At 37.3% G+C, this 24,129-nt stretch overlaps 1 protein-coding gene across 3 annotated transcripts; it reads right to left on the bottom strand.

The window, feature by feature from the left end:
* Positions 1–1,476: 1,476 nt before the first annotated feature.
* Plk4 (polo like kinase 4) lies at positions 1,477–18,116 on the bottom strand. Of its 3 annotated transcripts, none has more exons than XM_034500265.2 (16): positions 17,841–18,116; positions 17,037–17,132; positions 16,231–16,326; positions 16,039–16,153; positions 12,069–12,978; positions 11,383–11,483; positions 8,996–9,357; positions 7,726–7,830; positions 7,315–7,417; positions 6,632–6,781; positions 5,991–6,124; positions 5,817–5,908; positions 5,117–5,261; positions 4,437–4,562; positions 2,905–3,011; positions 1,477–1,631 (listed from the first exon to the last, which is right to left on the bottom strand). In XM_034500265.2, exons 1-16 carry the CDS (start codon positions 17,868–17,870, stop codon positions 1,529–1,531), a joined length of 2,775 nt encoding a protein of 924 aa, XP_034356156.1. In that variant the 5' UTR covers positions 17,871–18,116; the 3' UTR covers positions 1,477–1,528. The 3 variants fall into 3 exon arrangements, with proteins under 3 accessions (XP_034356156.1, XP_076788441.1, XP_076788440.1); XM_076932326.1 differs by lacking the exon at positions 17,841–18,116 and adding an exon at positions 17,257–17,418; XM_076932325.1 differs by lacking the exons at positions 16,039–16,153; positions 17,037–17,132; positions 17,841–18,116.
* Between the last annotated feature and the right edge of the window lie 6,013 nt (positions 18,117–24,129).

Raw genomic sequence — 24,129 nt, 5'->3', positions numbered from 1 at the left:
ATAGAGTCCAGAGGAACCCAACAAGAAGAAAAGCATTAGGAAATTTCTCTTAAGAGAAGGATTGCCGGGCGGTGGTGGCACACGCCTTTAATCCCAGCACTTGGGAGGCAGAGGCAGGCGGATTTCTGAGTTCGAGGCTAGCCTGGTCTACAGAGTGAGTTCCAGGACAGCCAGGACTACACAGAGAAACCCTGTCTTGAAAAACCAAAAAAAAAAAAAAAAAAAAAAAAAGAGAAGGATTTGTCAGAACTTGGTGTAAGAGCATGACTGAACTTCGAAAGTACACTGAGGCAGAAGGCAGGGCTTGCAAACAACCTAGAGGTAAGACATTTTGGGAGGTTTCTCAGAACTTCAGTCAGGTCCAAAGTGGCTGAGTAGAGTGACTGAAAAGTCCTATTAATTCAATCTGGATTCTTCAATAAATTCAGGGTCCTCATTATAAAGGAAATATGAACTGTATATCACAATACATTTCCGAATTCCAGCATAAGTGAAATGATAAGCCTCAGTGACGATGTCTAACACTTATAAGATTAAAACTCAAGTTTTAATGTGGTTTGGAAGTTTAGTGTGCTTACTGCTCTTGTAGTAGACTCAGAACCAATACGGTGTCTTACAACTGCCTGTACCTCAGATCCAGGGTGGTATCTGATGTCTTCTGACCATAATAGGTAAAATAATGTTTCTTACAAAAGGCGCCTATATGGGCAGAGTAGGAGGAGCTGCTAACAAAGTTCTTCCCTCTTGATCAATCCCCATCTGAGCAAGACAGAGAGGCCTGTGCAGGTTAATAGCCTTGCTCTGCCCAGATGGATGTTTCGTCTGAGTACCCAGCAGCCAGTCTCTTTATCACCCAATCCCCTTCAGGTCCCATGTCTCTTCTCTCCTGGGTGAGGCAGAAACTTTTAGTAGAGGGAAGATGAAAAAGACAGCCTATAGGTTAAATCAATAAAAGCCCGGCCTCAAAAGAGGGTGTGGGGTCTTCCTAAACAGCAAACAAAATTTAAGAATGAATTTATAGTAACTTACCTAATATTTAAAACAAGTATTTAACCAATAAACCAAGTTAAGGAAAACTTACCACGGTGTTTATTTTATAAAATGTATTTGTAGAAATCTTATCAGACACAAGTGCTATAAAAATAAATATAAAATATACACGTTTACATATTGCTTATACATAATTTACATATTCAAAATTTCAAAACTATAGCATGTTTTGTCCATGATTCTCAATGTCTTATTAGTAAAGAAAATAACAAAAACAAATAAGCCAGACACAATACAATACAAACATAGGAGCACAAAGTTTAAAGGATTGCATGCTTGGAGCAAAATTAGATGTCCTAGCTTTATGACTATATTTGGTAACTAAAATTTTATTGTTTTCTTAGTATATTTTTTATGGTGTTGATTAAAATTCTGTTTAGTAGAAAGGCTTTCTGAAGTTAAAGTAAATTAAACAAAATCACTTACTTGAAAGCCAACCAAAAAGTCATTTATTAAATATAGACATCTGTGACTTAAATTACTGAAAACTAGGAGTTGGATTAGAAAACATCAGAAGGATGGAAGAAAGACACTGCAATTTCTGTTTGATGTATTCAGGTAATTTTTCATTTTCTCCATACCTAAGCAGAAAAACAGACAGAACTTCCATTACTTAGACATTAATACTCAAAAGCACATTTCCCAATAATTCTTTAATGACAAGAGATACATCAAGAAAACAATAAATACACTCACTAGGATTCTAAATCAACTGAAGCATGACCACTTTGTTTCTTTCAAAAACACAACACTTTTGTTTGATAGTTGTGTAGAAGCACAGTTTTGTTTTTTAAACCAACACTTTGATCTGTCATTAGTTGAGTACTCGGAGACAGCACTTGTATATTGGGAGGACTAGTATGGTTTGCCTTCAAAACTGTCAGTGCTGGGTTGTACGATTCAGTTACAGAGGGCTTACATAGCATCCATAAAGCCTGAAGTTCAATGCTTAGCATAAATAAAAACCAAATTGTTAACAAGGCTTTTAAAAGAAACTATTTTTACCTGGGGAAAAATAACCAAGTTTAGTTAATTTAGACTTTTCTGGAGACAGGGTCTCATATAAATCCAGGTTGGATGGTTATGTAGCCAAGGAAAATGTCAGACTCCTGTTACCCGTGTATGTGCACTACCACATGCAGCCAGAGGGTAATGCTAAGTGTCTTTTTCGGTCACTTTCCACCTCTTAGTTTCAGACAGTGTTTTCAGTGAAGCTGGAGGTCACCTATTTGACTAGATTGGGTAGCCAGTGAGCCAAGGAGCCTCTTGACTCCAGTTGCCTAGTATGGTACACACTGCCTTGCCTTTTTCATGGGTGCTCGGGGCCCTGAACAAATGTCCTCCTGCTTGCAAAGCAAGTACTTAAGCAACTGTGCCATCTCTTCAGTCCTCCAAGTCCTTTTGTGTTTATTTTTTGAGATAGAGTCTCACTGTATAGCCCTTAGCTGGCCTAAAAGTCTTTATGTAGATCAGGCTGGCTTTGAACTCACAAAAATCTACCTAAAGTGCTGGAATTAAAAGTATATACTACCATACCTGGTCCCTCCATGTTCTTTTAAGTAAATAATTTATTTTACTTTCATAAGACCATTCTGAAAAGAGTTAACCTAATTAGGTCATTAAATAATAAGGGTTACAAAGAAATCCTATCACTTGAGTTGATTATGGGTATATTATTCACGTAGATAATCACAACATTTATATTAAAGGCCATGAACAGTTAAAAATAATGAACTGTAATAATGAGTGTAAGTAAATTATTAAAATATTATGTTTATTAAGTCATTTATTTCAAGTACAAAGAAAGCAAAATGAGAGCAAGCATTGAATCCAGCCCGTGCTGTAAGAGCTTACCTAGTTGTCTGACCATCTGGTGATGTGTAACTGATGGAAGACACTCCTGCCTGGACAACCAACTGTGACCCATCATTAAACTGAACCCACACAGCTCCGCTAGTTAGCTAGAAAAGCAAGAAGCATAGAAAATGACTACACAGAAGATAATTTGATGTTTTTTAAGAGCTCACTTAAAAAGTGTTCTATACAGTTTTTCTTTATTCATTCATTTAGTGTTTGGGGTTTCCCTACATCTTTGAAAAAAATGTCTCTGTATATAGAACTAACTGGTCTTGAACTCCCAGAGTTCTACCTGCCTTCCCTTAAAAGTTGTAAGATTAAAGGCACACATCACACTCATAGTTATTTTATTTTTCATGTGTATGGGTATTTTTCTTGTACATTTTACTTCTGTACAACTTGCTCACAACACCTGAAGAGGGCATCGGATCCTCTAGACTGGAATTACAGACTATGTAGGAATTGCTCTTAATCATGGAGCCATCTCCAGCTCCACATTTTGATAGGGTCTCACTCACTACACAGCCCATACTGGCACTGCCTTAACTCCTCCTACTTCTGCTTCCTAATTACCAGGATTCTAGCCCTATGTGATCACTTCCAGACCCAATACAGCCTTAAAAAAACTGTTGCCGGTATCTACCAAGTGGAATTTGTAAAGATCTTAGTATTGGAAACATTCATGTTCCCCCCTTCCTCTTCAGATCATTCGTCTAGTGGTTAAGCCATCATAATATTAAAATGACTCTCAATAAATTTAGTTACTTAAAATTATCCACTGAATTAGGGTTTTGTTTTCCCCCCATTAAAGTATTTTTCCCAAGATGGGTCTAAGAAAGGATAAAAGCTCCCCTGTGGTATCTGCACTGAAACTTACCTTTGTGCTACTAGAAATGGAGAAGCATGTGGTAGGTAAGAAAACATCATGACCACCAGACAGACACTCCTGTATTTACGCCAGACCAGTTACACATGCTGCAGGACTTTGCAAATCAATCTACCATAAAGGATTGTGATTTTACTGTCGCAGCTAGCATCAGGGATAAACTCAACATTGTATGTAAGAAACAGGACTGCACAGCAGGTTGTCTTAAACAAATGTCACCAAGCACCACAAAATACTAGAGTGAAATTCACTTAATTGTAAAGTAAAAATACACATGCCAAAAGTCTCATTCTTCACACCCTCTGAGGACACACACATTGTAAAGGTATAAACACAGACATAAAACTATAAATTAGAATTCAATGCTGATTTCATTTCTACCATTTCAAATGCCTTAGACATCATTCTCTATTCTGCACAACCCTTATCATGACATGATCCACACCTCATATCAACATCAGAAGCCTTCTGATATATACCAATTAGAAAAGCTAAAACTTTTGGGACACACACACACACACACACCACACACACACACTTTCTTCCTGGAGAAGAAAAGTTGTTAAAATAATTTATATTATCGGGGTAATAGTTTAATCAAGAGGTTTGCAGTGAGAAAATTACTTTCTTAGAAATATCTCACCTGTGTAGCCCAACCAACATTTTTCACAAAAACAGATTTCAAAAGCTGTGCTGATTTAGGAAGACTTGAAGAGATGCTTGTTCCCGTGGCAGTCGCTGTGTGGCCAAGTCCTTCAACTGTCACAGGCTTTAAACCGTAATGGAGAGAAGACAGTCCTTAGCACATTCTTAAGCCACTTTATTATTAAAAGTACAAGATTGCTTCATGATTTTTAGTTTTCTCAAAACAAAAATTCTAAAAATACCAACCTCATTACTCAAAAATGAAAAGGCCAAATCATGTCTTTTGTTTTCATTTTAAGTAAGTTTCTTTCCTCTAAGTTATTTTTTGTAGCCAAAGTTGGCGAATGTGCATATTCATGAGTATACATACATACACTAGTTTCTTGCTCACTGTATTCCTGTGTATTTACATAGAGTCTTTGCTGGTTATGACCATGAGGCAGCTGATAACATGTGCAAGGACCTTTAGTTTATTCAGGCAGACTCATGGCAAAGTACCTCAGTGAGGCTGAAACAATAAGTGAGGTTTTATTGTTCTGGGTGGTGCTGGAATCGAACCTACGGACCTTAAGCACGTATTTTCCAACTGAGACGTATCCCCACCCTACAGCTTCACTCTATAAAAAAACACCAGGCACACCATTCAGGGTCTAAAGCATGTGATGATACATTACTTACAGAAGGATTGAGGACTGGTGCCTGTGTTGGGAAAGCCGCAGTATTCATGCTCAATCTGCTCGATGATGCCTGCTCTCCCTTTGAGTAGCTTGGATCCACAGGAGGTGCTGATAAGGCTTTAGGTGAACTAGTATTACCAGGTTTTCTGAAGAAAAGAGAAATATCCTGATATAGTTCCTCTAAAGCTTTTCAATATACAAAGAACTAAGTAAGCACTTATTTACTTGCGTGTGTGTGTGTGTTTGAAACAGGAACTCACTACACAGATTCACTTGTTTCTGCCAATGCAGTGTTGAAATAAAAGGTGTGGGCCATCAGGCTTGGCTACTAAAATTTTTAAATTTAAATTTTATTATGTACGTCTGTGTGAATGGTGTGGGAATATAGGCACGTATATGTTCCAGAGTGTTTCTGGAGGTCAGAAAATGAAATTTGGAGTAAGTTCTCTCCTTCAATCTTTATGTAGGTTTCAGAGATCAAGCTTAGGTCAGTAGCAAGCATTTTAACCATCAAGCCATCTCACTAGCTCTTATAGCTGTTTTGAGATAGAGTAGCCTCCAATTCTTCCTGCCTCGATCTTGTATGTGCCAGGATTATGGGGTGTCACCATGTTACAATTCTAAACATCATTTACAAGGAAATGATTTCAGTCTTAAACAGTTTAGCATTTTAGCCATTATTAGGAATTTTCAGCTCTTACCTTCCTATAATTATTGGGAAGAATGAAGAGCCCCTGCTTCCTTTTTCCTCTTCAGAGATTACAGACTCCAGTGCCAAGCAAATACGGTGACCCTATCACAAAGAAGATTGCCTCCTGTCAACAGTTCATTGCTTTAACAGGTGATTGTTAACTAGATCAGGAACAGGTACATACCTCATTAGCATGATCCATATATATTTTTACTTCCTCTTTCAGGCTGGTAACTTCATTTCCATTTTTTAAAGAGTAAGATATCCCAGTTTTCTCAATTATGTGAATTAAATCTTCTGTTTTATGTATTTTGGTCCCTGAAAATTAAGTAGAAAACCATTTGCTATCAGTTCTTTTATTATTCCTATATTAGTACACAATGGTTGACAGATTATTTACATTCATTTATTGTTCATTGGTAAAATGGTACTCGATATTCCACAAGTGTAAGCCATCGTTTCCCTTCCCAGCATATATCTGACCGGACTCCACACAAAGGCATGGTACTTATACAGAGTAGCAGGGACAGCTGTAATCATGTGCTGCATGCATATGTGGGAACCCTTCATGGAGAGAAACAGGTAAAGCCAAATCAACTTTACAGAATGCTCTATGAGACTGTCTGGTAAACCCTATCTTTTGCCAAATTTTAGCCATCAAAAGTTGCGTGTGGGTTTCAAGTAAGATATGGGATATTGCTTTTCATGCAGTTTATACCACAGACTGATGAGAAGCTGAGTAGAGAACAAGGAGTAGATCATACAGGTTTTACCGATGAGCTCCCAGGTACAACAGTAACTTCGGATCACACATAGTACACTCACCATCATAAAACCAAACTTCGAAATCAGCACCAGGAGAGTTTTCCATCAAAATACATTTAGCATATCTTGTAAAATAAGTGATTTTGGGAGTTTTAGATCTTACAAGCTGAATGAATCTGGAAGCATACTGATATTTCCGCCAGTATTTTTCTAAAGAGAAAAAATATACCTAATATTAAGGAAGAAAGAGTCAACTAAACATACAGTTGCACCTATGTTCGATTCTCTAGTAATGTTAAGACAGGCTTCCTTCTTTCTGAAAGTTATTTCAACTAAGATGTGCTATTCAGTAGTTATTTTTCTAATTCAGAGCTTCTATGTCTAGGCGTCAGTTACTAACACTTATAATTTATTTTCATTTCAAATTTGAAAAACTAGACACTTTATAGTAAAAATTTTGATGATTCTAGATAGATCAATAATTAAACAGGAACAGAGGCTATAGTTCTGATGTTACTGATATTACTTCCAAGCTAGTTTTTACTTAAGAGGTTCATGGTAGTAGCATACCATAAACAGCAGAGTAATAAGATACACTAGATCTTCCCAGATACTAAGTACATGAATTTGACTGGTAGCCCAACTGAAACCAAGGTAGTTACAACTTACTGACTATATCCAACAAACAGAATATATGTGTATGTAAACCTATGGTCTCAATCCATCTCTGCTTATGTACATACCTGGTAAATTGTCAAAGCTGTACCTACTGATGTTGTCAGTAGGCAAGGGTGGTCTATCAGCAAGAGGAAAGCCTTTTCCATCATTTGGGTAATAAACAGTGATCTGATTAAAAAAAATTAAAACTTCTAATTATAGCCATTAAGTATTATTGTTTGTTGCCAAAAAGTATACAAGATTCTGTTAAACATGAAACATTAATTTTAAGGGTAATATTAAAATAGTTTCTAAAAGTAATAAAGTATTTTAAACTAAAAATTTAATTTTATTACTAGTAATAATTATTTTTCAGTTTATAAATCCCAAAGATAGATTAAATATCATATTGTAAAAAGAACTGAATACCAAATATTTAAAGCCACACCTGAAGTTACAAGTTAATAAAGTTACAAGTTAATAAAATCGTACACTACCATAGTCCCATCACTAGATATCTGAAGAACTTCTTTCACATGTCCTTCAGATGTACACTCTTTCAGAAGCTCCACACACACCTCCTCTGAATCAAGGATGCTCACCTAGAGAAACAGAAAAATTAACAAAATGTTTGTTAGAACACTTCTGGTACATAATATTTAAAAGGGAAAAGTACTCAACCATAGCAGAAATAACAAAATCCAACTGCTGCTTCACGCAGTCTAGAACAGATATACCTAGGTGCAGCTGTCAGCCAGAAGGCATACAGGTGAGTGTAATCAAGTGTGAAATGCTAACCAATGAGCAAAAAGCAAGCAGAAGGTAGGGTGGGGAACAAGGATGCAGAAGACAATGGGAGCCAAACAAAGACAAGACTGGATGATATGGGAACCAAAGAACAAGTAGGATCAAGAATCAATCACAAAGAAATTATTTCATCTTCACATATGCTCATTAAATTCTAAACAGAGACGTGTGTATATATATTGCTTCTTGTTTTTTTAAAAGGCTGTATTTTCTAGCTTACTCTTGACTTGAAATGAAATTAAATGTAGAAACTGAAGCTAAATCAAAGGGTTAATATTAAATATCAATTCACCAGCTATAAATATAAATAAAGTATTTAATACAGTATATAGCCAATATTATTTTAAAAATATTTTCATTTAATGATTTTTTAAAATGTAATTTAGGGTCTGTCTAGAGATGTGGCTCAGTGGTTAAGAGCACTTACTGCTCTTACAGAGGCCCTTGGTTCAGTTCCCTTGGTTCAGTTATGGTGGCTCATAACTGAGTGTAACTGCAAGACCAAGGAAGTTAATGTTCTTTTCTGACCTCCCTGGATACCAGATGGGCATGCAGTACCTATACATATATGCAAGTAAAACAGACACAAAATCAAAATAAATAAAAAGTATCGTTGATATAAGAGATCTAAACTTATCAGAATCAACTTCCATTCTTATAAAGCTAGAGTACACACCTGAATTCACAGCATTCATGAGGCAGAGGCAGAAGGACACTTTCAAGGCAGTTCTGGATTACCTACTAAAAACTGTTTTAAACACACACAAAACCCAAATATTACCTCTTTAAAAACAGAGAGAAACTATGCTATTTTCCATGAATGTTCAATTTCTCCCCCTTACATTGCTTATAGAGTACCTCAAATTCCAGAAATATCATAAAAAAATCAAAAAAGTCACACTAAAGAATTTTATTCTAAAGAAAACATCAAATAGTAACTTAGAAAAATAACTGACATACCACAGCCTTTTTGGTTTTCTGTCTGATTGGTTTTAATCTGTGAGCAATCAAAGGAGATGTAATGCTTCTTAAGGTAGGTTTCTGGTAACCCAATGTCGACTCCATACTTCTATTCTTGCTTTGTTCAGAATGAGGATGTAAGACTGGCTCTTGTGGCATGATCTCAGGTTTATGGTGATGTGCAGTCATGTATTTCATGGTTCTCATCTGCTTTACAGGATGAACATTAGCAGAAATATCAGCATTCTTGCCGGCTCTTGTATCAGTCCAAGCATTTCTTAACGTGTCCTGCAAATCTGGATAGTCCTGGAAATCTCTGTTTGGGCTAACGGTGTTGTGTTCATTAGTTTCTCCTAAATGAGCTAAAACATACATTTAAAAAAGCAGATTAGTAAACTGTAGCATAATGTGCTGGTTATAATAGCATTTGGAGGGACAGAGTTTGAAGACGGGGTCTTTCTATGTAGCCCTTGCTGTCCTGGAACTTACTATGTAGATAATGCTGGTTTTGAACACCAGAAGAGATGGACTGCCTCCACCTCCCAGATGCTGGGATTAAAGGCATGTGCAGCATTGCCCAGTTCTACAATAGCACTTTTTTAAACAACAGAAAAAGTCAGTTATAAACATTCATGTATTGTATTTCAAAGTCTATTTATTTAAATCAGTAAATTGTAGCTGCTCTTGCTAAACGGGGGAAATATGTAATTATCTCGAGATGACAGATGTGCAAATTTCTTCCACAATAACTAGTTTACTATATATAACATTATTTACTATATATAACATTATTATATACCTTATAAAGAACCTATTAAGAAAATAAGCCCTTAACTTCTTAAATAAGGACAAAAGTAGTTAAAGGAACATTTAAAGGGAGGTTGAAGAAAAACTTTTAGTATTTTTATGGCTATACTAGTATGAAATCAAATTTTCAATCAAAGCAAAAAATAGTTACTCATTCTAAGGCAAGTCAATGTTCATCAAAAGTGGTTCTGACAAGAATTCCCAGTCTATGGAAGAAAAAAAATATATAAATCTTGTTTAAGCCAAGGATTGTTTATCCCATCCCCACTTACAAAATAAGCAAAAAAAAAAAAAAAAAAAAAAAAAAAAAAAAAAACAAAACAAAAAAAAACCCTATCTTTAAGTATCCATAATAATTAATACTACAAATGTATTTGTACCTATATATAAATAATTTAATCACATGAAACCTTCTAGGGTAATTATCTTATTCCTTTTTTTGAGACAGGGTCTCACTTATGCTGCCCAGCTGGTGTTGAAATCATGAAATCATGATCCCTATACCTCAGCCTCCCAAGTGGTCTAATTAAAGGCATGGGCCACCACAGCCTGCTGCTATTATTTTTTTCAAAGGCCTGAAATGATCAGTTATATAGAACTCTATTTTTCAGTATTAAACTCTCAGAATTTCAATCACAATTTATTCTTAAACACCTTGTAAAGCTTCTTGTCCTCACATTCTCATTATAAGGGGAAATATATTGTATCAAGCAAAATTCTTCTGGAGAATGACTAAATTACTTATATAAAGGGGTTTTTCCATCTCAGAAAAGCCTATATTACCAAATAAAAATAACCTGTAAACAAATAAGTACAAGAATGCAAGACTAATTAATATATATAGGACCGTTTTGTAGTAAAAAAAAAAAACCAACCAAGTATATAAGGTCAGATTAATTTACTTTTAGACTTGTGAAACCCAAACATATCTCTTGAGAAGGAAAACAGACTCCTTAACAAGACATAACAGCTCTGCCTAATGAGAGCCACACCTCAACACTCCACAGACAACACAGAGAGTTTGGTGAAAGATGATCTCCTCCTCCAGATGCTGCCTTCTAATTCTCTTTCCCCACCATTATTTTTCACCCACCTTCTGTGTTAGTCATTAATGAGGGACACTTAATCTCCACATTACTAATAATGGCCTAGGGACACCCACTTAAAATGTTTAAGTTTCAATATGAGAAACAATTGGCAGACTAGAATTTTCACATCAGCTTCTTACAGGTAAAGTTAAGCATCTTTTGATGACTTTATGTGCACCAATAACAGCTGATTTTGACATAGGCATCAGCATCTAGCCTAAGCTGGGCCTACTTAAGAATCCTGGCTCTTCTGCCTAATCACAGAGGAGCTGTGCAAACCAAGTTCTGCGTACAATTTGCTCATGTATAAATAGCTTTCTTCATATTTATAATGAAAACTTAAGAAACTGATCATATATATATTAGATATTAAGGAATAGAAAGTTTAAATATTCCAAATCTCAAGCAATGGTTTTCTTAGATAGAAGTAGAAAACTGCAATGTTTGTGGGTTCCAGGTCATTACATTTTAAATACTCCATTAAAAACTCACCATTCACTTGCAGATTCCCAAACCACTGCTGCACCATTTCCATCTGAGGTGTCTGGTCTGCAAATGGAAAAGGAACTTTTCCTAGACAATGATGATTGGAACTAAAGAGGAGGAAAAAAAATCCCATATATTATTGGAAGGGTTAGGGACCCAGGACTGGTTACATACATACATACATACAAACATACATACATATATATTCTGAATATGCATTCAGAGAATATATATATTCTGTAATATGCATTCTATGTCAGAGAATTCCTAGTCCCTAAACATTTTAAGGCAGAAACCTTAGAAGAGATTTAAATACCTGACATTTTAGAATAACTATAAAAAACAGTATTTGTATAAGCATCTCTAAATCTCCAATACCAAAATGCCATGGTATTGGCATGCTATAATGGCATCACTGTATGTCTACTATCCTTTTATAAGCATATAATTCAAACATTAAAAGATCACACACAAAACTACAACTAGGCAATAAAATTACTGTTCATATCAGAAACAGTATCGCAGCTCCTCCTCACTCAGCCCCAGCCTCCTTCTATGTGCAGCTACTGTTCGTCCTTTAATGATCAAACCTGTTCAGTAAGTTTGAAAGGTTACCCTTAAGATCCACAACTATTGGCTGTCTTGTGTTTAATGATGTTAAAACATTGACATTGCTGTTGGTGGGTGAATACCTGTGTTTATTTTCATCTAGTGATCTTCTGGGCTTTGAAAGCATTTCTACTGAGTGACACCGTTCTATTGAGTATGTTTTTGCTCGAGACTGATTAGAGGGGCTGGATCTATCAGAAGAATGAGCTCTGCGCAGGTATCGAGAATGTGGTCTTTCTTCTGCATCTTCAATTACTCTTCCCCGTCCCCTAGTTTCTTGTTCTGGATTTCCCCATTGAGTACAAAAGTTAGTTCCATCTCCTGAAGAAAAGTCACTTGAATTTTTATTTTTTTGAAATACAGTAATTTTATTTGGAAGTGGTTGACCAACCAAAAGTCTTCTTCTGTCAAGTAGGCTACCACTCAAACTGGTACCAGAAGAAGCTGTAATTGTTGTGGAAAGTGTGGCATGCCCACTATCCATCGAATCCTCTACAGTCCCTAAATCTTTACTCTTTGTTGAAGGATTTTGTGACATAAAAGGATGGTCCAACACAGAAGACAGACTTAACCGATCTGCAGGGTTTCTACGAAGTAACTGGTGGATAAGGTCCTGGGCCTCTCTTGACAAAAAAGCTGGCATTTCATAATCTGCCAATACTACTTTGTTCAATGTGTTCTTGACCGTATCAGTGTCAAAAGGTGGTCTTCCAATAAGTAATGTATAAAACATACAGCCCAATGACCAAATATCAGATTCAAGTCCATGTGCGCTTCGAGTTGCAATTTCTGGTGAAATATAATTAGGAGTCCCACACAGTGTATAGTGCTTTTCATGTGGCATATTCAATTGCGTTGCTAGTCCAAAGTCAGCAATTTTTATGTTCATATTCCGGGTAAGTAGAATGTTGGAGAGTGTGAGGTCCCTGTGTAATATGCCATGAGAATGAAGATACAACATTCCTGTGATTATCTGGTGCATGAAGTGCCTAGCTGTGAAGATGGAAAAAAAGAGAACTTAACAATTCAAAACTTCTGGGAAATCTAGTGTTTAGAATACATGATAAAACCTAGTATACATGCCAGAGTATTAAAATCCTAGCTTGCAGATTAGATTTACCAACTAAAACACCACTCTATCAATATAATGGTATCTAATTCCCCTTAAGAAAACAGGCACTCCGTTTAATCTTTGCTTTTTCCAGCTTATGAGCTAAGAGAACCCAAATTTTATACTAGTTGAAAGTGTTTTTAATTAGGTAACTAGATATTCACAACAAAACATTTTTTAAAATTGTACAAACAATTCATTATTACCTGTAAAACAAAAAGTATGTCTTTAATGCTTCCCAAATTCTGCCTCAAAGTATTTAGCATAAACATTTCTTTTTGACCTGTGCAGTATACATGTGTATACTTACTTATGTATGAGTAGATATGTGTGCATGGTGGCCAGAGGTTGATATAATTACTCAACCTTCCTCAGTTACTTTCCATCTTCCAGACTGAAGCAAGTCTCTTGAATGCAGGACTCGGTTATTCCAGTAGTCTAGCTAAGCGAGCTACTTGGGGGAATCTTATTTCTAGTCCCTGAGTACCAAGTACAATTAACAGGTTTCCACATCCACTCAAGCCTTTCCTTGAGTGTTTGGGACCAAAACCCAGTTCTCACACTTGCATGGCAAGAACTTTACACACAGCCTCCACTGAAAACATTTTTTATATGCTTCGTATATGTTTCTGCATAACTACATATAAAGCTACAACTATGTAATGCTTTTAAAATACTAAAACAAATGGTATCAAAGTAGTTACTTTTCCTTCTTTAGCATATTTCAGTTATTTCTATAACAATATATCAGAGATTTTAAAAAAAATTTTACTTAATTGCCATTGTACATTTGTGTAATTTCTGATGTTTCAAGATTTCAAAAAATATAAACATTCTTGTGCTTCCTTTTTGTGTTATACGTGAGTTTCTCTGTGACACACACACAGACTAAGTCATAAGACATAAAAATATATTAGTTTCATACCTTGGTAAGTTAGCCTTTATGTGGAAATGGCCCTTCATTATTTTGGTTAGGACCCTCATGACCACTATTGAATCTATGCATTCATGTTCAGTAGCTATTTGAGCTTAGTAAATAGTCTGCTCATATCGTTTAGTTTCTTATTTGATTATCCTTTCCCTTTGATATCCTTTCTTATTTGATTATCCTATTTAACAACTTTAATTTTTCAACATGAGTTTTCTTTAGTTATATGCACTACACACAAATTTGTCAAAGGAAAATAGAGACCCAGGTCTTGGTGCGTATGAGATTTCAACATGCTACACTGAATTACAGTCCCAGCCTTATCAGTCATACATTTTGCAGATATGTTCTTTTCATCTTTTTCTTAAACCAATTTATTGGTGTGAGGGGAGTGTATCTTTGGTTATATATAAGTTTTTAAGTTTAGTTCAGTCTAACAGATAATTTTTTATATTGTCTTAATAAAATGTTTATAAAAAATTACAAAACCAACCATCTATATGTATGGAACCCACCCCCTCTAGTTTATATTATTTCCTCAGAATAAACTATTAACAATGAAATTTAAGGGAAAAGTTATCAATGTTTCTACAATTTAGTATGTGTTAACTACTGTTGTCCAACAGATTTAAATGTATAAAAAGATCTATCAGGCCAGTGTGACAGTTAAGCAGGTAAAGGTGCTTGTAGCCAAGTTTGACAACCTGAGTTTGATTCTAGAGCCCACCGGATACAAAGAAACGGCCAACTCCCTAGAGCTAACCTCTGACCATAACACACAAGATACAAATGAATGATGGGTATTAAAACCAAAACCAAAAGCTTATCAGCACCCCATATGCCTTAGCTCTAGCTGCAGTATCAGTTGTAGTTTGGGAGAAAAAACAACCCCAAAACAGAGCTTAACTGATTTAAGAAAATGGGGGGACAAATTGAAATTCATTTTGTATTTCACAGAAAAATATTATGAATGAAAAAAAGCTTTGTTGCTATGTTCACTTAAAAATCTGCATTGTAAAGATATATTCTCTAGGGAGTCTGAATCACTCTATACTTTTAGAAGTTGAGTAATAAGCTAATAAGAAATAAACAATAAGCATAGTTCTCTGCATTTCAGACCGTTCATATATAGTAAATGTTCTCAATGTTTATTTGGAAATGTTAGTCAAAAACATCCTAAGTAGTTTTCCAGATTTGAAAGGATTTACTATAAATTGTTACTAATGATTTAATTTAAATTTGTTTTTAGAGAACAGAAAGGCTTACAAATTTATCTACTTTTGTAATACCTGATTTATTAATAACAGCTTTTGTGGGGACTCTCCTTTTTTAGTTTAAAATAGTTTTATCTGTGGCTGGAGAGATAACGCAGCTGTTTAAAAAAACAAAACCATACTGTTCTTGCAAAGGACCCAAACTCTATTCCCAGAATCCACGTTAACCCTCCAAGGACAGGGGCACCTACCTACACTACATGCACATACTCATATACAGAGGCACACTCATACATGTGCCTTAAAAACAGAACATTGCTGAAGCTGAAAGAATGGCTCAGTGGCTAAGAGTCCTAGCTGATGGCCCAGAAGACCTGGATTCCCAACACCCACATGGTGCCTCACAATCTGCTTCCAGGGGATCTAATGCCTTCCTCTGGACTTCCTGAGCACCAGGCACAATACAGAGTACAGACAGGCAAGCAGGTGAAAACTCAATAAATGCAAAAAAGGATAAAATTAAATATGTATTACTAAGCTGGGTGTAGTGGTTTACACTTTTAATCCCAGGACTCAGGGGGCAGGTGACTCTCTGTGAGTTTGAGGCCAGCCTCATCTATACAGCGAATTCTACTACAGTCAGTGCTAAAAAGTAGAGTCCTTGCCTCAACAATACAAAATTTTTATAAATACTATAAAATAGCATAGTTTTTCAAAACCACACATTGAAGCACCAAGTTTTACCAAACAGAAAAAAGAGAGAGACAAATTTCATACCCCAACCCCCAAAAGACACCCACCTTCACTTTCTGAGAAAGGCTTCATTCTGTTCTTTAGATACCTGTTCATTTCTCCATTGTGGCACATTTCTAATACCAGATATACATAATTGTTATCTTCAAAGTAATTATAGAGCTAAAACAGAAACGGGTGCAGTCAATTACACAAACATCCAGCTTTCCTTAACTACTTCAATACATCTTGTATCTTACCTCCAAGACAGAGGGGTGTTTCAACTGGCAATGTATTTTCACCTCATTTTGGACTCTCTGTACCATTCCAGCTTTGTACATGGCTTTCTTATCTATCTAAAAACAAGAGGCCAGATTTATTTGATTTTTATGGTTCTGTGGCTTGATCTAGAGTCCAGTGCATACTAGAGAAAAGCAATCTATCACCCGGCTACACCCCTAAGCCCAGACAAAAGCTCAAACAAAAATCTATAATTGTAAGAAGTCTTTTTTATATAGTTTTTTAAAGTCAATTTACTTTTATCTATGCTCTGCCCTTGCACCTAGCCGTGTACTTTCTCAGTATGTCCAATGCATTCCCAAGTACTTCCAATATGTGATAGCAGAGGTTGGCCTTAGATTTAAGATTTTCCTTTTTCCAACTCTTCAGAGCTCAGATTATAGGCTGACCATAATGGCATTCTTGGAATGTTACAGCCACACATGAGCATATTATTATTACAAATAAATTGCTGACTTCTTCCCATTACCTTAAGTATTCTTAGCAATAAAATGTACTGGTCTCCTGAACACTAGTAAAGTATAAAAACTTCACTGAATCAAGGTTAAGAGTCTCTCAAATGTCCTTAAATTCAGATGCTGCACTGAATTAACAGCACCGTCTTTTGGTTATGCCACAGATTATGCAGCCTATTACACATGCACACATGTGGCAGGGTGGCAAAGTGCAGTCTGTAGTGAAGGGTGGAACATCTTAAATAGTACGCCTCTATTGCTCTCTAGTACCTTGCAAAGTAATGAAGAAACAATAACTAATACATTCTTACCATTTTGATTGCAACTTCCAAACCAGTGTGTATGGACTCAGCTCTGTAAACACCAGCAAATGATCCTTTACCGAGTAGATTTCCAACCTTAAAGTCCTTAAAAAATGAAAGATTACAAGTGAGGAATCGCAGAACTAGAAAGTAAGAAAATTGGGTAGGGGCTGGAATGTAAAATGGGCCACAGGGAAAAAAAGAGACATAGTTCAAGCTGCTGCCACACCTCGATGATGCAGGTGTCTGCGGTGGAAGGCATCTTGATGCTCTGAGAGACTTTCTGAGCTTCCGCCCGGACGGAGGCTAAGGACTCTAATAAGCTGGTTAGCTCGGGAGCCTCCTCCGGTCCATCAGGCTCCCGCCGCAGCTCCCGCCACGGTAACCGCCGTCCCCGGGGAGGGGGCAGGCGGAGCGCGGCTTTGGAGGCGGGAGTGCGGACCCGACGCCAGGGGCCCTGGCCAGGGCGGGGCCCACAGCTGGAGACACACCTGCTGGGTACCAGGCGCTCCCCTCCGGGCGGGGCTCCAAGGGGCGGGCCGCTTCGCGGGTCCCTCTGCAATCCGCCCCGCCGCCGCGGCTTCCCCGCTCTACAGGGGTCACTGAGCACTCGTGAGCGCCTCAGCCGGACTGCACCTCAGCCTGAGCCCGCTCGCCAGTCTTGTCTCCCGTGTGTTTGTATCGAGCCCTAGCGGATCTTCCCTCAACACTGCGCTCGGTTCACCTCAGCTCAGTCGGCCCCCGAATACCAGAGTCCGCTTCACTCGGACCTTCCCTCAGCTCCCCGCCCGCCCGCCCGCCCGCCTGCCTCACCTCGATCCTCTCCCCGATGCACGCCGCCATGTTCCCGAGCCGCTTGCGCCCCGGGGTCGGCAGTCTCGTAGTCCCTCCGAGACAGCGCTCCGAGAAGCCAGCAGGTCTTGGCGCCCATCAGGATGCCTTCTCTATGCCGCCGCTGGCGACGCCGCCAACGCCACCGAAAGGTATCCCCGGTACCTCCGGAGGCCTGGGCGGCGCCTCGGTGCTCCCATTTTGAAAAATTCCCGCCCGTCTCCGAACGAGCCAGCCTGGCGGTGACGTCAGCACACTGGGCACTTCTGAGAGGCTGGGACCGACGCGCATGCGTAGCAGGAGCTTCCGCGCTCTAGGCCGGAAGTGGGTCCAAGTAAGATGGAAAGCGGTCAGTGTGAGACTGACCAAAACGCGGACGCTAACAATGGATGTTTGTAGTTGGTAGGTTACGTTTTGTCCTGAAGAACGACAGTTTCAGAGCCCGGAGCAGGGCGCAATCCCAGAGGGCCTCCTAGCACGCGCCGGGCTTTGGCTTTCCCCACACAAATCTTTTAAATAACTGTTTATAGACTTGACCTAGAGAGAACTAGGTCCATTACCTTCCTTAGAACAGCCCTCCCGCCCCCCACCATGTACATTTTTGTGGTATTTTCCTTTTTACAACTATTAATGTGTGGTGCTTTAAGATGAACTGAATAGGAAAAATACTGACTGTGCTTTAAAGTAAAATAAGGCGTCGGGATGTACTTGAGTGGTAAGATGCTGTCCAAGCACGCACATGACCTTGGGTTCCAATTCCTTCCTTACCAGCAACCATTGTGTGTCAAAGCTGGACACAGCGACACACACTGAGTTCCAGGGTAACCTGGGCTGCCAATTTCACAAATTTTGTGCCATATGTGAGTGACTTAAGCTAAGTCATTTTCTTTTAAAAATGTTTTGAAGAGTAGTTGTAAGGATCTTTACAAGCAAAGAGGTAATTACAAATTAGTAAACCAGCAGGGGCTTGCTTTTTTTTTTTTTTTTAGCTTAATTTTCCTGAGAGTTTTAAATCAGATGTAACGAAATTCAAAGTAATGAGTAGTTTTTTGAAGGCCCCCAATAGTGTGCTATCTCTCAGTCTGTTTGTGTTTTATCTCCTTTAAATAGAAGTCCTAATAGTGTTACAATCCAGGTCTAGATGGCTATCCCCAAATGCCAGGACTCCAGGACAGGAAATGAGGCAAGGAAAGATTCATTTGGAAAGACAGCAGACCAAAAATGATGGCACTTGGGGGAGCAGGGGCCCTGGCAACAAAGATGAGTCATCTTACTTAGGGCCTGTGTCTCAAAGGGCAATTTATAGTCAGGATAGGAGCTAGGCTTTGTGGGCACTTTAGAAAGGTTCTATGCTAAGTGAGGTCCTCATTTAGGACCATTTTGTCTTCCGCTGTAATATCCTTGAGATAATTAAATTAAGGCCAATCTCCACACATTTAGATGAACACATTGTTATCCTGCAAGCTAAGCATCATTTCATAAGTACATGACCCATGCTTTTCAAGTTACTGTGAACATCTCAGGGGTTGGGCATACAGTGATTGAGAACTTGCTGCTGTGGGAGAGGGCCATAGTTATCAGTACTCACTGCTGTCAACTAGCCTCCTGATCTAAGTCCAGGGACTCTGCACTGTCTTCTGGCTTCTGCTGACTGACATGGCACTCACGCATACAAACCTATATTCACGTTATAAAAGTAAGATTTTAAAACAAGTTGATCTCATTGTATGCTAGACTTTCTCAAAGATGCTTGAAAACAAATATGCTTGTCCTATGGAGCTTGCACTTTTGTGTGAAGAGATACTTTATAACTAACATGTAATTTACATACACATAGGAATGACTGCACATCAAAAACAAAAACCTGGAATTTAATGGGTTCATTTGTAGCTTAAGGAATGTTTACATTTATAGAAGCACTCTCAATTTTCAATATGATTTAATTTTAATTTCAAGCACATTGGCATATAGAATTTCTTTTGCAGTGTCTTAATACGCAAATAAAATTTTGACACAGGGTCATGCTATGTACCTCAGGCTGGCCATGAATTCCAGGTGTAGATTTTAGATTTGTGCCACCATATCTAGTTTCATAGATGAATTGGACTGTCGCTTAAAAGTCTTACAGCCATCTTTGGTATTCCTGGGCTTTACTTTGTGGCCTCAGTGTTTTTGTAAATATTTCACATGTATTTAAAGTTTGTCAAAATCCATTAATACTCTATGACTACTGATATAAATCCATGACATCCAGTTACTTTTATATATTTGCCTTCTGATATTACTTCATTGCCAGTTACTTTCTATGTTCTGAGACTTGTGTCAGAACTGATATATTTCTGGTGAATTATCTATAATCAAAGCACAACTTCTTTATGTTCTAAATGTTTCATTTATACTACTCATATTTAAAGAAACATTTTTTTAACCATAGAATCACTTTTTATCTAAGCCTTTCACTTACCTTTTGGTATGTTCTTAGCATAACTTTTTCTCTATTATATCATTTTTTGGTCTTTCTGTAAGCCACAAATACTCTTCAAACTGGCAAATATATGACACCTATTAAAGTAGTTATCAGTGTTCAGGTTTTTATTTGCTTACTAAGTCAAGGTCTCTGTAGCTCTGACTTTGTACTTACTTGCAATGGATACCCTCCCTCTCTTTCACTAGTACCCACCTGGCTACTAGACTTTATAATGTGATTTTAATGTAATGTTTTCTTCTTCTTTTAGCAATATAGTACAATTTGGTTTAAGTTATCTTCTATTAATTTAATATTCTTGTCATCTCTAATCACTAAGGAAATCAGTTTTATCCTGCTTTGTTGACAGATTAAACAGGTGGCCAAAGCATCACTGTGGAAAGCATGCTCACACTGCTGACATCATGCTGCCTGTGACATTTCTGGTCTGAGTGAACCATCTTGAATCTATTTCTTTATCCAAAGGGGGAAATCTTGAAGATAAATTTATTAAAGACACACATAAAACAGTCCCTTCTTACCTCTAAAACATTCTTTCCTCTTATATTACATATTTTTTTTTTTAAAAAAAAACTTTCAGATTTTCAACTCATGAGCAGCTAAACTATAGCTCAACCATCTAAGACTTTAAAATATGTACATTTCATTGAGACTTTGAGACTGGGTTTCTCTGTGTAGCTCTGACTGTCCTGGAACTTGCTCAGTAATCCAGGTTGAAGAGATCCACCTGTCTCTGCCTCTGGAGTGCTGGGATTAAAGGAGTACACCACCACCATTCCTCTGTGACTGAGATAATTTGGAAATTTAAAGTAGATGGTATGTTTTTCTAGATTGAGGGTACATAGCCTTTTATTTTTACAAGCTATCTTAATCCTCCCAGAAGATTAATATTACATATATTATGCTTATTTTTAACAGGAACAGCAATTTTTTTTGTTTATTAATATGTTCCTTATCAGGAAAACACACACACACACACAGACACACACAGACACACACACACATTATTAGGAACAGCAGTTACTTTTGTACCTGGAACTGGCCTTGAGACACAGAGTGGATCGTCCTTCCTCTACCTTCCAGGTACTGGGATTAAAGATGTACACTACCACACCTAGCTTTGAGATGTGGTCTCTCACTAAACCTGTAGCTTACCAAATGGTAATCAAGTTCTAGAGATCTCTGAGTCCATTTCCTCAGTGCCACTAACCCTAGTTTTGTGTCATTTTTTTAAGTGGGGGCTCTGAATCCACACGCTTGCACTTGCATTTTAATGAGACATCCCCCAGGCCCAGCAGTTCCTTTTTATTTTGCATGTATGTGTGTATGCACATTCATGCCAGTCAGGACAATTTTGTACAGTTGGTATCACCTCTTCCATCATGAGATCTAGGGAGTAGACTCAGATTCTCAGGCTTGCATAGTAAGTGCTTTTATTGGTTGAACCACCTTGCCAGCTCCAGGGGCAGCAAGTCATAAACAGAGGACCTGGGCAGAAATTCTTCTCAACCTGAGAAGTTCCAAAGCGTTTCTTCACTCTCAAGCTTTTGTCCATTAACACATCTAAAACTCAAAAACTACCATATGAATCTTCAGAATCAGGTGTCTGAAAATTAACAAAAAACCCATTGTTATGCAAATTCCTTATTTAAAAAGATTTGGTGACCTGTCATCAGTGTCTCTCATACAACACTTAAACATTAAAACTCAGGTGTGCAAAACTCATGGTTCAAGGAGCAGGTAGAATATGTATTTATTATTATTACATGACTTCTTGACAATGTGGACTGACTGACATCCAAAACTGAATTGCATCTATTATCAATTGTTAATTTGTTTGCTAGTATGAAGGTGTAATTTATGTATACAGGAAATGTTTTATATGCTTTTATCATTCCACATGCAAGCATTTTGTGTATATATTTGTGAACCAGTCAAATTCCAAAATGATACTTATAGAATATTAACATTGAAAGCCATTCTATGTCTGTTCATGTCTGTCAAAATTATTTTATAAACATGTCACATTTGATTATAGTTTTCTGCACTGCATTGCAAACAGAATTGGGAAATCAAATGTACAGTTCTTCTAAAAGGGAGAAAACTAAGACTAGTTACTAAGAACTAAACTGTCAAAAGTCCTTGTACAGGAATGATTGGAATAGAGTCCCTTTGAACATGGTTGTAATGATGGTTGTGAAGATGACTGGAAGACTGTTTACCAGAACGGGACAATTTGGCATAGCTTTCTTTAAAAACTGTCCTGGCTGGGCAGTGGTGGCATATACTTTTGTCCCAGCATTAAGGAGACAGAGGCAGGAGGATCTCTGTGAGGCAAGCCTGGTTTATATAGTGAGTTTCATTTCAGGACAGCCAACACTGAACCAGACCAAAAGAAAAAACTTGTGGGTAGTGTGATGTACACTACACAGTTAACAGTGGCTTCTTCCTCCCAAATCTAAGAGGTGACCATTTCATATTAGGACTCTTCTTCCAAGACACCAAGACACAAAAATGTATTTTAGAGAAAAATGTATATACTGTAAAGCTAGTGTTTCATCTTAAATTGTTTTTAAACATGTAATTCTAAGCAGGATAACATGATTTTAAAGGTGTTTTCACTTAATCTCTCAGAAGGAACAAACTTAGGAAACTTCAAAAAAAGATGTAGAGTGCTTTTTCTTATTCAGAAATCAAAGGTGTCTGCTTTTTATGTTGAACTTCTGACCCTTATTATTTTGTCATACTTAACAGACAACATTCACAAACTGACTTCTTTTGGTCCAGAACTTCTTCAATGCCACTATTGATCTGGAGATGATGAATGTGTAATATTCATCCTAGTTTATTACATATTATATATGATGTAAGAGTTCTAAATCCTGACTGTAAGGCTTAGTATTTAAAAAGGAAACAAAGGGCTGGTCAAGGTTGCACACACTTAATTCCAGCACTCAAGGCTGAGTCAGGAGGATTACAGGTTGGAGGCCAGCCAGGACTACTTATCTAGAATTAGTCTCTTTAAATATAAGGGGAAAGGGGCTCAAGTTATTTAAACTGCCAATTTAAACATCAACATGGTAGTTGCATGCTTTAAATATCATGAAAGAGAAGAGTTAAAGGAAAATCAAGGTTCTAAGAGCAATGCATTTGAAAACACCATTTAAATGACATTTTACATACAAACTGACTGTGAAAACTAGTTATTTAAATTCTATAATACAATTTAAGGTATGTTGTAACTCATCATCTCTATAAGATAAGAGATATCTTATAGGATATGTTTTTCGTTGTCTATGGTTTTTTTTTTTTTTTTTTTTTTTTTTTTTTTTTTTTTTTAATAATCATCCTGTGACTTGGGTGACATAGCTTCATACTCCAATCAAGGGTCATGTTATTTTCAGTACCATGGATATGACTGTATCATGCATCAGACAGTCATGATTTAGTTACTATCTTTGGCTCCTTGATTTGAAAGCTCCTGGTTTCAATATATTTTAACAAATATGCCTCTTTTTACTATTTACTCTTATAATATGCTAGATGCATCCTTAAGAATGTAGTCGAGAGGCTTTGCAGCTGTACAAGGCTGACTACTTCACAGTTTTTGACTTTCCTTTGAAGCAGTTTGATTTTCAACATTCTTAACATTCTAGATGCCCCTTTACTCTTTAAAATAACTTAGAATTTTGCTGCTTAGTGGTTTGAATGAGAATGGCCCCCATAAGCTCATCTATTTGAATGTTTAGTCACTAGAGAATAGAACTGGTTTGAGGAGGATTACAA

Source organism: Arvicanthis niloticus, chromosome 4, assembly GCF_011762505.2.
Source record: "Arvicanthis niloticus isolate mArvNil1 chromosome 4, mArvNil1.pat.X, whole genome shotgun sequence".
Lineage (NCBI taxonomy): Eukaryota > Metazoa > Chordata > Mammalia > Rodentia > Muridae > Arvicanthis > Arvicanthis niloticus.
The sequence above is the reverse complement of the archived record's forward strand: the minus strand, read 5'-3'. Positions and strand labels throughout refer to the sequence as shown.

Bases quoted from the DNA above. Each gene is read 5' to 3' on its own strand.
- Plk4 (XM_076932326.1), bottom strand. From the start codon at position 17,289: ATGCCTTCCACCGCAGACACCTGCATCATCGAG. The intron at 5,262-5,816 runs GTAAGAGCTGAA...TCTTTTCTTCAG, and splicing joins TTCCCAATAATTATAGGAAG to AAAACCTGGTAATACTAGTT. The intron at 3,012-4,436 runs GTGAGATATTTC...TTGCTTTTCTAG, and splicing joins ATGTTGGTTGGGCTACACAG to CTAACTAGCGGAGCTGTGTG.